We start from the raw sequence: 13,341 nt of genomic DNA, 5'->3' as shown, positions 1-13,341 counted from the left end.
AAACTGGATGTCTATACTAATCGGCGCATGATCAGAAATAATTATTGCATGATATTCTGTTGAGGTTATTTTTGAAACAAAGGCACTATCAGTGAAAAAATAATCTATACGAGAAAAAGATTTGTGCACATGAGAATAGAAAGAAAACTCCTTTGCCTTTGGGTGACAGAACCTCCAAGGGTCCACATATCCGTTTTTAGCCATGAATTCAGAAACTACTTTAGACATAGAGGATTGGATAAAAGTACGGGGATTGGATCGATCTAAGATTGGGTCAATAACACAATTGAGATCTCCCCCAAAAATCAGCAGATGATCATTCAGGGAGGGAATGTTTTCAAACAACATTTGCATAAATCCAGGGTTGTCAAAGTTCGGAGCATATACATTTACTAGTACTACTCGCTGTTGTTGTAATGTACCTACAACAATCAAATATCTTCCATTTAAATCAGATTTTGTCATGGTATGCGAAAATTGAATCATTTTGTTAATGAATATGGAGACCCCTCTGGCCTTAGAGGAAAAAACGGAATGAAAAACGTGCCCAGCCCAGGGGCACGAGAGCCTGTCACGATCTTTGTTTTGAAGATGCGTTTCCTGTAAAAATGCAATGTCTGTATTTAGACGTTTCAGGTGAGAATATACCTTTGATCTTTTAACAGGATTTCCCAACCCCTTAACATTCCAGCTCACAAATCTAAGGCTATGAGGATGTTTAGAGCTGTTGAGTGGAGTATTAGCCATCAAAACTGTTTAAGAAATACAAACACAAATAGTCCTCCAAAAAGATAAAAAAAGAAGAAAAAAAAAAAAAAAAAAAAAAAAAAAAAAAAAAAAAAAAAGAAATGTGCCCCTTCAAACCTATCAAACCCTAACTTTCCCCTAGAGTACACATTTTCATCCCCAAACGATGAAAACAGTGTATGAACTCCAATAGGAGTTATTCCTTCCAGGTAATGCTTACGGCTGTGTAGCTCCATCCAAAAAACCCGGGCATCGAGCCCCTGCAGAACTAGGTAGTATAACAAACATCTCGGTGATTTTAATTTTATTTTATCTTATTTTTATTCACATTTCAAAAGCAAAGTAAAATCACTAACATATTTTAATTTTTATTTATTATAATTTTCCCTTTCCTGTTCCCTCATCCCAGTGTAAATGGTTTAAAAGCGAGCAACTGAAAAATACCACTTTATATCCAATTTAAACCATATCAAATATATTTTAAGCTTTCAGTAGTAGAGAGAGAGAGAGAGAGAGAGAGAGAGAGAGAGAGAGAGACACTAATCGAAATTGTTGTATTTTAAGCCTCTAAAACATACAGTTTAACCAAAGTGGGCTCTTCCAAACACCTTCATTCGATATCAAAATAGTTGTATTTTAAGCCTCTAAAACATACAGTTTAACCAAAGTGGGCTCTCTCCCAAACACCTTCATTCGATATCAAAATAAACGTGCGCTGTGATAATGTCCAAACGCAAACTAAACTCCAAAATGAAATATAATCAAAACAGCGAATCAAATGTCCATGTTTTAATTCCAAAACAATTTAAATAATCTGTCCAATGTCACATATTGAAAATGTTCTCCATTATTGTTTACCTACTCACTAGCCACGGAGTACCTATTCATATTGTTGTCACCTCAGTCTCCATCCACCTTCAGCTTGTCCAGGTAAGCATCGGCCTCCTCCGGGGTCTTGAATTCCTTTTAAACTCCCTTATATGTCACACGAAGACGGGCAGGGTGTAGTATCCCGAACCGAAGGTCTGGGATTTCTCGAAGCCTTCGTCTCACGTTGTTAAAAGCAGCGCGTTCACGGGCGGTTTTAGCTGTGAGGTCCGGGAACACAGCAATGGTCATGTCCCGAATCTTGATGTTCCTCAGCTCCCTCGCCTTCCGGAGAATGTCCACACAGTCAGAAAAGTAGTGGAGTCTGGCTATGACTGCTCGAGGCCATTGTCCTGGCTTTGGCTTCGGTTGAAGTGTACGGTGTGCCCGATCCAGTCGTGGTGCTGCATCGAGGCCGAAGGCCTCTTTTAGCATACCTGCTAATGCATTCGGAGCTATGTTAGCGTCTTCGGGAATGCCGATAATTCGGATATTATTACGACGTGATCTCGATTCTAAGTCTTCACACTTATTTTCAAGTCTTTCCACATCTGCAGAAAGCCGTTTCACAGTCCCTTGGATCGCCGTGATATCGTCCGTGCATGTAGAGAGGCATTGTTCCATGTCGGCCACCGTGCTTGTTAGCCCCGCCATGCTCGCCTGGACCGATGCTATGCCGGTTGAAAGCTCGGTCTTCATGGCTTTAAGTTCACTTTTGATTGAATTTAGATCGTCGCCCAGTGCAGCTTTTAGTTCGGCTTTGAACATTTGGGAGATGTCGTCTCGGAGTGACTCAAGAAGTGCGCGTTGATCGAAGCCGGCCTGTATCCCTGCCGCCTCAACACAGGTATTATCCCGGCCAGGTGAATCACCGCTTGTCGAGGCTTTAGGTAGCTGAGCAGGCCGGATCAGAGTCTGAGTCGCACCTCCTCCTTTATTCATTTTAGCAGGCATTCTGATTGTTCTTATCGACCAGGTCACAGCGATATACAGTATGTCAGAGGTTTGATAAAGTCAGACGGTATAATAACCACCAAGATGTTGAATTTGAATAAATTCTGCAGGAGCTCCACATGCACGCGTCCTACTCCATTGCCCGCTACGCCGGAACGAAAGTACGTGTCCTTGAGGTCTATTGATGTGAACCAGTCCCCATGAGCCACCGTTCTGAGGACATCTGCTGTGGTCAGCATGTGAAAAGGTATGACCTTCAGAAATTTGTTCAACCCTCTGAGGTCTAGGATTGGGCGGAATCCGCCAGTTTTTTTTTGTCACTAAAAGTACGTTGAATAGAACCCCGGTGACCTGACCCAGGGTCTACAGGCTCGATGGCGCCCTTGGCCAGGAGGGCAGACAGCTCCTGGTCTAATGCGAGAGCCTTTGCCGGGTCGCTGATGGATGTCATTCTGACCCGGCCGGATGTGGGGGGCCGACGGCGGAATTGAAGTTTGTACCCGTAGGTTAGGGTGGCAACCACCCACGGGTCTGAAGCATGAGTAGCCCACTGTTGGAGCTGCTGATGCGAAAAAAGTCCGACCGCGGCCCCAAAGCCTCAATCTCTGCCCCCCCCGGCCCCTCGGGGCCCTAGTGGGAGGGCGGAAAGGCTCTGGAGCTCGAAATTGTCTGGGTGGCAGGCGAGCAGAGCCCCGAAAATCCCGGACTGGTCTCCGTGCAGGACGCTGGGCATCACGACGACCAGTGAAGTGAGTTGTCGACGGCATGTGGCTGCGAAAAACCGCCGGGGGGCCCCTCAGCCTGCCGGCCGGGGGTCTATCAGGAGGAGGCATCCGGCTAAGCCCGGCAAGCTGCTGCCTGGTCTGTCCCGCCTGGATGGTCCGTTCCAGCACTTCCTGGGCTGCTGGACCAAATATCTCCCCTGGTTCGACCGGGAGGCTGCGCAGCATTCTCCTGGCTGCCTCCGTTAAGTTTGACTGAGACAGCCAAACCTGACGACGAGCTTGGACTAAGATGGACATTATTCGCCCAAGCTCTCTGGACATGAGCCCAAAAGCTTCCAATGAGGCATCACAGAAGGTGACCGCATCGGCATGTACACCGCCCTCCTGCAGTGAGGCTGAGAGGGCCAACATGAGGTGTGATAGGGGGTTAACCATGCGACCAGCACGTGCTCCAGCATCATAAGCCCTCGTGAGAAGGTCATCGGTTATTCGACACTGGGGTCGAGGACACCTAGCATCCCTTCGAAGTGCTTCATCTGGGGGCACAATAAGAGAAGCGATGGCAGGCTCGATGGGCGGAGTGTGATCCAGCCGGCCCCCGCTGCATCATGCATGGCTGCCAGGGTCCGCCCATCTGCAGAGAGACGGGAGCAAGCATTACTGTCCCTCCAATAGGACTGCAACTCCCTCAGATAATCCTCTGAATGAGGAATAGCGAAAGCTGTGGGGGCAGGCCTGCGCCTGAAGAAGGCGCTTGCAGATGCTGCCCCTGCCTGCTGTGGGACAACTGTGTGCAGCCGCTGTAGAGCCAGGCGCATGACAGCGCGCATGGAGTTGTCTTCCACCTCGGCCCCCGAACTGTGATCCGAGGAGTGGGAGCCCTGCTCAGACACCTGGGATCCAACATCCAAATTCTCCCGATAATCACAGAAATGGCTAGCCGAAGCAGCCAAAGAGAGTGTATCCTCCTCGGGCAGCAGTGTTGGCATTGGGGGAGAGAGTGCCGCATCAGCCACCAGGGGAATAACCGGCTGGCTGTCGGCCAGCAGGGATCTCATCTGAGCCAATTCAGCAGACAGCTGCTCAACTTTAGATGATAACCCACTATGGTCAGACTTCGTTCTCTTCTGCTGCCGCAGCCCTGCCCGCCTCTTGGAGCGTGTCTGACGGGTCGGAGGTGGCTGGCCTGAGGGGAGGTTGACTACGGCTACTGAGCCTTCCACCCCCGCCAACCTGGCAACCCTGGCCGCCCGAGGCAAGTAGCTGCAGTTCATGCAGGGATTGCCTGACAGCGCCTCCCCCAGGTGCTCAGGGCCAAGGCATGTGGGGCATAGGTCGTGGTCATCCTCTGGCTGTAAAGAAACCCCACAAGATGTGCAGATATGTGAGCCATCCATCGTAGCTTGACTGAGAAGTCACTGATTTCAACACAGGTATTCAACAAAGGGAGGGGGCGCGCACGCCGCCGTCTGGTATCACCCTGCACTCCTCGGCTTAGCCTGAGCGCGGACGCCGTAGGTTGGGCGAGTATAGGGACCGTATACTGGGGAAGGGAGCGCGCACGCTGCCTGCACAGTGGAGGCCCAATATACTAAACAAAAAACAACCACTGTACTGTGGTCCTCACCCAGACTGGGCTCTTTAACAGAAGATGACACTAGCTTAGCCGGAGATGCTAATGTAAACAAATCCACGCTGGGCTCCGGGCGTGCGCACACAACCCACCAGCAAACAAAGAAAGTCGGCTAACTTAAATTTCGGGAGTAGGCTGCTCAAATGCAGCCTTCACCGACCATCTCTTTCATTTTTATAAAGACAACCATTGATCTGCCGAATAAGCGGCTACTTACCTTGTCAGCGTGTGTCGTCGGGACCAAACACAAACCATATGCTGGGGGGAGGCGGCGCTAATGCGACCTGTGCCAACAGAAGTTGCTAATGGGTGAAGCTACCGCTACCCAAACACTCACCGTCGCAGCTCCTGGAGGGCGAATGCACGCTGCTCCGACCTACCGCGGTCACGGAGCTACTAGCGACGGCAGCTGTATGCACAGTATTCCAGTAACTGCGCGCGAGAAGAAAAAAAGGAAAGTACCCTGGAGTGATACCGGAAGATATAAACTTCCTCTGGGTCATCCAGGGGTCACGGGTGACATTGTTGGTATACATACTCGCACTGCGCATGCGCGAATGGGAATATTCAGTGCTTAAAGCACCGCCTCTGGCGGTCAGCAGGGATGAAATAGATCGCCTTTTTCTCCTCCTTGCAATCCTTCCTTTCTGCACCCTAAACCCCCAAACCCCACCTACCCCCTCCCCCCCCGACCCCTACCACCACCCCCTGCCCACGTGCTATGTTCTCGAGTTTATGTTGTGACTGTTCTGCTTTTGGTGCACATATGCCGAGGAGGTTTTTTTCTAGTTTTATACTTTCCTCTTCAATGGGGAAGTCAGTTTAAAACCTGCTTTTTCCCCTCCCCTCTCCTCCTGTTGTTCTCAAACTTATCATCTAAATACGGGGCGCCTCCCATGCCCATGCCAACCCACAGTTCTCCCGTTCTTGTCCTCCTATGTTATATGTGATTGTCTTTCATGTTTCTATGGACGGGGTGTAACTGAAATGTTTGTACAGCACTTTGTGATTTTTATCTGTGAAAAGCGCTTCATAAATAAAATCTACTTATTTATACATATTGTATTTGGCCGTTATAAGGTAATTCAAGGAAACTTTGAGTATGAAGAGGTCGACCCACATGTCCTCTTTATTGGAAGTCAAAATATGGTTACCCTATTTTTAATTGTAAAACTTAATGTTAGCTTTAGCATGTTAGCTAACAGCTTGACGAAGTTTAATAGTCTGTAATGAGTCTGATTAGGGAAAGATGATGAAACGGAAGCAAAAAAAAAAGAAAATGGGGAAATATATTGAGTGCTATTTGATGATGATGTCATAACTTTAATAGGATGATTTTGGGACGAACTCATGAGAACCTGCTAATGTGGGAGATGGTCACCGGGTATTTCTGTGTCGCTGATGTGCTCCTCGGAGGTAGAACTCTAGAAAAGAAAGTCCTAACAAACCTGTGACAGCAGCTTCTTCAGCAGCTGAGCGATAGCGGGGTCGTCGGGGGGGGGCATTCTGGGATGGAACCGGCGCGTTTCTTCTGGCGCAGCAACAGGTGTCGGAAGAGGCTGCCGATGTCTTTGGAGCGCAGCACATAGTCGAAGATGGAGCGACTGACTGGCTCCTTCAGGACGCTCAGCAGCACCAGCTCCTTATCGATCTGAGGGGAGGGGCAGGGAGCAGGGGGCGGAGATTTAATCAGGCATGCCATCCTGAGGTGATGAGAGGGGGGCGGAGCTTCACCTGGATGATGGGCTGGGTGATGAAGGCAGTGAGGTGAGGCATCAGCTTACAGTAGATGTCGGCCACGTTAAGGTGCTGAGCGACCACAGTGATGAAGCCCACAGCGCCGTAACGAATCCACAGGTTAGGGTGACACAGGAAGGGCGCTGTGGGCGACAGGAAGTGCACTGAGTCACAAGGTAACAGAGCGGGGGCGGGGTGTGGTGCTCTCACCGATGTCGCTGACAAACTCGTAGATGTGAGTCTTTTGCAGCAGGCCCAGCTGACACATGCAGGTGAGAGCGTTCAGAGCTTTGTAGATCACAAACTCCTCCGTGTCGCTCAGACCCTGCTGGAGGAGGGGCTTCAGGATGGACGAGCTCTGCCAGCCCACGTACGCCGCCACGCCTGCAACCAACCAGAAGTTAGATACTGTATATACATAAAAAATATTATCACATCAGAATAGAAAATAACCAACTATCTTTAACAGTTTATAAAAAAAAAGCTGTCCCCTTTGAAGATGCCTCAAATAAAGTCCAATAAACAGCACAAGGGCAATAACTCCGGCAAAAAATATTTGAGCACTTCTCATTTTCGAACTCCATCAAGGTATTGATAATCTGAAGCCACACACCGAATTTGGTTATCGTATCTTAAACAGTTTCTGAGAAAAACTGTCTACTTTAACTCTATGTCTATGACACTCAGATTAACAGGGAGGACATAAAAAGGGAGAGCAGTGATACACCTAAGTGGAGGGGGAGGGGGAAGGGGAGGGGAAAGGGAGCAGGGAGGAGAGACTCAAGGCAGGAAAAGAAAAGGTGGGGAAGAATAGATTGTTTTGCAGTGAGGGTGAGATGTGAGGTTGAAGAATAAATTGTGCTTATCATGTTGTGTAATCCAGCCAGTATAGTGACAAGTGTGAAGCTTAGCTATAATGTTGGTGGCTGTGAACAGGGGGAATGAGTGAATGGTAGTACCTAAAGCAGGTATTTGGGATTAACGTGTCTAAGGTTAAGCCCAGTATGAGTTTTATCCCACATCCCAAGGCGTGCCAGTGCATCGCCGGCCCCCAGGAGCACCGACCAGGCACCCCAGAGCGCGCCAGAGCGCCTTTTCCTTGATGCCGCCCGCGCGATGCGCCCCAGACGGTAGCCCATGTGGGGACCGTTGATTCATTTCTGTTCATCGGTAATAAATTGATTGATTGATTGATTGATTCAGCAAAGCAAAACCTCTGACTATGTGTCTATGTATGAAATCTCAGGTACTGAACATGAAAGTATCTCAAATCTCTAACAACATGTAAATATGTGACTTTTTGTGGTGTTCTAAATTTTTTATTAAAAAAAAGACAAAAAACAAAAAACCAGGGTAAGAAAAGTGCTTTGTTGCAGGGTAACAGCTCCCCCTGGTGGTACAAAGGCTTCATGTAGTGACTAGTGTAACTACACACCCTGCAGCATCACATTAAATATATGTTTATGAATTATTTAACAGTCTTTTAAAGCTTTGTTATTTTCTGAGCACTTGATGAAGTCATATAGCATATACATTCTGAAATAAATGCTTGAAAAACAGGTTTTGAGGCAGTATAAATAAACCTAATTATTTTAACTCATTAAAAATAGGGTTGTACAAAAAACTTTACTTTTATCCTTATTTTTTAAACCAAACCTAATATAACCAAAATCAAAATCTTCTATTGCTTACGCTGTCACTGTGTTAACAGTCACCTCGATCTGTGAAAATACACAACCAGCTGCATAATAGTACATGTCATGAACTGCTGTAAAATAGTACACGAACCAGTTCTAAAATAGTGGTGAAGCCATTTCACCAGCAGAGGGCGCTAAAGGAGGGGCTTTGCCCTAATCAGCCATAAAAGGAGGCTGTAATGAACGTCAGGTATGATGCTGGAGAACCAGAATGCTATTCTGGTATTTCATACCCTGCATTAATTACATCATTCTGGTTTATGGACATAACATCTGCTCATCATCTGCAATAAATGACATATCCGACCAGACATCATCGCCTCTGGTATTTCATTTTTTATATATTTTTTGTTACAATAACATCCAGTGGACACAGTACGCGTAAGCCAACATCAACAGCACCACCACATTAAGTAAAAACCAGCTCTCAAACGTTGGACATTAAGTAAAATAAGGTGAGTGGATGTAGACGCGTTTCACGCATGTGTTGAAAAGATCTGACAGTCAATCATCTCATCTTTGATTGGAAAGTGACTGATGTTCATTGACGTTAACGAATGTGAGGACACGCTCACTCACCCACGATGCTGTCGAAGAACGCCCCCCGCAGGTGCCAGTCGTTCTTGTCGTTGAGGAAGGTGATCATGTGCGACAGCAGCACGTCGTTGGCTTTCTGTCGGCCGAAGAAGACGCAGAGGCGCGTGATGCCGTTCTCCATCAGCGATTGTTTGACGATGTTCTCAGAATCACTGAGCAGTGTCACCACTTTCTGCTGGACCATCTCATGTAGCGCCTGCAGCTCTGACACGCACGCACACGCACACGCACACACACACACCACACACACACAGAGGCGTTAGATTTTAGAGGAGGGGTGTCAAAGTCATTTTATTTTGGAGGCCACATACGGCCTAGTTTGACCTTAAAAAGTAACTAAACCCTAAACCCACTTTTTTCTGCTGAATACATGTATTTTGGTATTAAGTAGTGCTGTTTATTAATAGTGCTCTTCACCCCTCCTATAAAAACTGGGAGGAGGTAGGAAGGTTTCCTCCAATCACAGCCCTCAGTGTGCATTGATTGACAGCCTCTAGTCTAATACTGTGTGAAACAGCCGCTGTAGCAGTGATGACTCTGTGCTTCTATAAAGATCAGATTGTGGTATAATCAGAGGGTTCATCTATGCTGTGTGTATCAGGGCCCAAGACTGCGACTAAATTGATTGCATATGCGACAATTTTTTCAGTGTGTGCGAGTGAAAATCTAATCTGGTTGCATCTGTGTGAGTGCATAGGGTGACCTTATTTTGAAAATCCAAAAGGAGGAAACTTCCTTGTCCTGATGAGTCCTGCTGCCATGTCCCCGAACAGACAGCTGCTGCGTCACCAACATTGGGGAGAGACACGGTCCGTGCTGCGTTCACAGACACTGGGACAAACACACACTGGGGAAAGGCGTCCGGACGTGTGACAGTCGTTGCAAATTGGTGGGGTAGAGCGCTAGGCTCACCGGGCATAGTGACGGAGGGCATGTGGGGCGCCGAGCGGTGAGCATGTGAAGCGGAGAGCGTACACGCGCAGCGCATACACTATTCTACACCAGGGAGGAGGACCTCATCAGAATCATCATGGAGGGACCAGAACTGATGGACTATGATACCAGGACAGATGTTCAGCTGTGGTTATGTCAAAACAGGGGTCTGCAACCTGCGGTTCTGGGGCCTAATGGGGCCCTTTGACTCTTATACAATGGCTCACTATAGCTTTGAAAAACTATTGAAATAAATAGTTATTTTTTTTACGGAGGTTATTAATGATTAATGACAAATAAAATCATGATATAACAATTTATGAACCTAAAATAAATCACGTTGTACAATGACTCAGCACATTCCTACTTCACCTCCTACAACATCTACAGATCATCAACTTTCCTCCACCTGTGACTAACCTTAAGTTTTAAATCCCTGGTAAGAAACTAAACCAACAAAACACTATTTCTGGAAGAAAATACAGATTTTAATTGTGTGGGAACAGATTCATTTAACCACCAATGTACAGGTTAAATATGTATGTTTTATGTGTGGCAAGAAATGAGTAATTAGCATGTGTTGATCACATGATCATGTGTTATTGTATTCATGTTACTTTTTGTAGACTTTCATATACATTAACTATAAAAATCTTCTTTATAAACATTGTGTTCATATAAACTGAGATGTGTAAGAATTTAAAGATAAAGATACTGTTTTTTTTATTGATGTTAATTTATTTTATTTTAAACTATTTTTAAGATACCATTTACATGATCAATATAAATCAAATCAAACATTCTATATAATTTTAACTGTATCTATCTATCTTCTATCTATAAAAGCAAAGAAGGTGTGTGTGCATGTGTGTGTAGAGCGAATATCTCCCCGATGTGGTTTGAGTTCGACCTGAAACTTAGTCAACGGCTTCCAAATACCCCAAGTGTGTGCATCCGTTATCTTGGTGATTTCCAAATGTTTATTTTAATTTTATTTCACAGATAAACTAAAAGGATAAACTGATAAACTAGCAAAGCTCTCAAGTCTCACTGATTGGACCTAATGTGAGTCACTGATGTGCGTGCATGTACGTGGCTAAAGTGCATGCCTGTGTGTGAGCCACGGAGTAGCGAGTCACACACACACACACAGTTCCGTGTAGCTCATTTGTTTTTAGCTACCCCACGAACCCTTTTATCTTTTCCCTAAACCTAACTCAATCCCTAACTCTAACCCTAAACCTAACTCAATCCCTAACTCTAACCCTAAACCTAACTCAATCCCTAACTCTAACCTTAAACCTAACTATCCCTAACTCTAACCCTAAACCTAACTCTATCCCTAACTCTAACCTTAAACCTAACTCTATCCCTAACTCTAACCCTAAACCTAACTCTATCCCTAACTCTAACCCTAAACCTAACTCTATCCCTAACTCTAACCCTAAATCTAACTCAATCCCTAACTCTAACCTTAAACCTAACTCTATCCCTAACTCTAACCCTAAACCTAACTCTATCCCTAACTCTAACCCTAAACCTAACTCTATCCCTAACTCAATCCCTAACCATAAAATGTATATTTTTGTCAGATATGTATTTTTAAAGGTGGAATTTGTCGTGTTAAATATGTTAAAATGAAAAAAAAATATTTGTCAAAAGTGGAATTCAAACCCATGTTAGCGAAACCCACGATAGCGGTGAGTGCGGCGCCTTAGACCACTAGACTATCCCAGCACAGCACTGATGCAGTCCCAGGGACAATGGCTACGTTTAATGTACCTCCAGACACTTTCAATATTAAAATGATTCAAAATACTCAAAACTAAATATTTATACAAAAAATGACAACAGAAATGCACAAAACTACACTAAAAAAGATACAAAAATACACAAAATGATTCCAGAATCTCACTTAAATGGCAACAAAAAACAATAATTATACAGAAAAAGCACAAAAAAACAACTGAAACATACAAAAAGCATGTGCATGTCCCATAGAAATAAACCAGGGAAATCACACACACTATTTTACTTTGTAGCGTTAATAAATAATTAACTCTACTTAAGCTCCCACTATATGAATACATGCTTCTGACGAGCACTGTACTAGTAGAATTTAATACACCTGTATTGTGTTCATTGAGAAGGTATTTTTTTTGGTTCCAGGAGGACTTTAATCCAGGTGAGATGAGGCAAAATGACTCCTTTGAGAGTAAAGGTTGCAGACCCCTAACCAGGGGAAGAGGGTTAGGAGACCCCACTATATAGGTGCGTTCACACCGAAGCTTCCATCTCCCCTGATATGTCGCTTGCACATAGAGGTGCTTACACGCTGCTCTGCGTCATCATCACGCAGTGCAGCATGGGGCGTTGCCCATCATGTGGTGCAGCGTGCGGTGTTAGCCATCATGCAGTCCAGTATACAGCGTTACCCATCATGTGGTGTAGCGTGGGGCGTTACCAGAGTCGTAGTTCTCGTTGGGGTGGAGAGTCTCCTCACTGTCCTCTCCGCTCACGTCCTGCTCCGTGTTCACGTTGTTCTCTTGGACTAACTCCAGGAAACGCAGCGCGCTCTCTGCCAGGTGTGCGATGTTTTCTGAATACAGAGAGTGAGACATGAACCATCTTCACGTCTCCTTGCCAACACTCCCTCTGACAGACGCTTACCTGCGTAGGCGAGACGAACGATGGTGGCGTTGTCCTGCGCCAGGTGTGCGATGCCGGGCAGGATGTACTCAGGGTAAATGTTGACGTCGTTCCTCGGCACCTCCTTCACCAGCGCCAGCACCTTGGCCAGTGTGCGCACGGCCTGGGCACGCACGCGGGGCGCCGCGTCGCTGCAGAAGTGCAGCAGGTAGGGCGTGATGCGGTCCAGGAGCACGTCCACGCCCAGCCGTGGCGCCAGGTGCAGCACCAGCTCCAGCGCCGCCAGCTTGGAGTCGCAGGAGTGTAGCGTCTGTAGACAGGAAGTGATGACGGACACTAGCACCAGCAGGCCCTGTTCCTCTCGTGGACTGGGAGTCTCCGGGATTTCCTGTGAGGACGAGGATGAGGAAGAAGAGCCTGGAAAGAGACGCACAACAAGCTCATTACACAGGCCGGGTTCAGTATTAAGTTTTAGATATATATGTGTGTGTGTGTGCTTCTTCCCTTCCTTGGTTAGCTTTGCTATGCTGGCTAATCAAGGGAGGGGCTACTATGTCTCACCTGTCCTCAGGTTGTGCAGGATGTTGTCCAGGTCCTTCCTGATGACCAGCACACGCTCGTCTGCAGACTGGAATGTGTCCTTGGCGAACTGAGCCATGTATGGCTGCAGGAAGGTGTAGAAGATGTCAGGGAAGCCCCGCCCCCTCTGCTGTTTCAGGTAGTCCTCCGCCGTCAGTCGCCGCTCCGCCTCCCGCTGAACCATCTGAGACACCTGAGAGATACAGACTGGGAGTTACAGCTG

General features: G+C 46.5%; 1 protein-coding gene across 1 annotated transcript in view; it reads right to left on the bottom strand.

The window, feature by feature from the left end:
* The window catches only part of pik3r4 (phosphoinositide-3-kinase, regulatory subunit 4), a 49,505-nt gene that overhangs the window by 23,739 nt on the left and 12,425 nt on the right, over nucleotides 1–13,341 (bottom strand). Inside the window, 8 exon segments of the mRNA XM_028442130.1 lie at nucleotides 6,375–6,418; nucleotides 6,421–6,577; nucleotides 6,661–6,806; nucleotides 6,874–7,047; nucleotides 8,940–9,161; nucleotides 12,355–12,489; nucleotides 12,561–12,956; nucleotides 13,101–13,311. Coding sequence (XP_028297931.1) covers nucleotides 6,375–6,418; nucleotides 6,421–6,577; nucleotides 6,661–6,806; nucleotides 6,874–7,047; nucleotides 8,940–9,161; nucleotides 12,355–12,489; nucleotides 12,561–12,956; nucleotides 13,101–13,311 — 1,485 coding nt within the window.

The sequence above is a fragment of the Gouania willdenowi genome, unplaced genomic scaffold (assembly GCF_900634775.1).
Source record: "Gouania willdenowi unplaced genomic scaffold, fGouWil2.1 scaffold_3_arrow_ctg1, whole genome shotgun sequence".
NCBI lineage: Eukaryota > Metazoa > Chordata > Actinopteri > Blenniiformes > Gobiesocidae > Gouania > Gouania willdenowi.
Note: the sequence above shows the minus strand (reverse complement) of the source record. Positions and strands in the feature narration are given on the sequence as shown.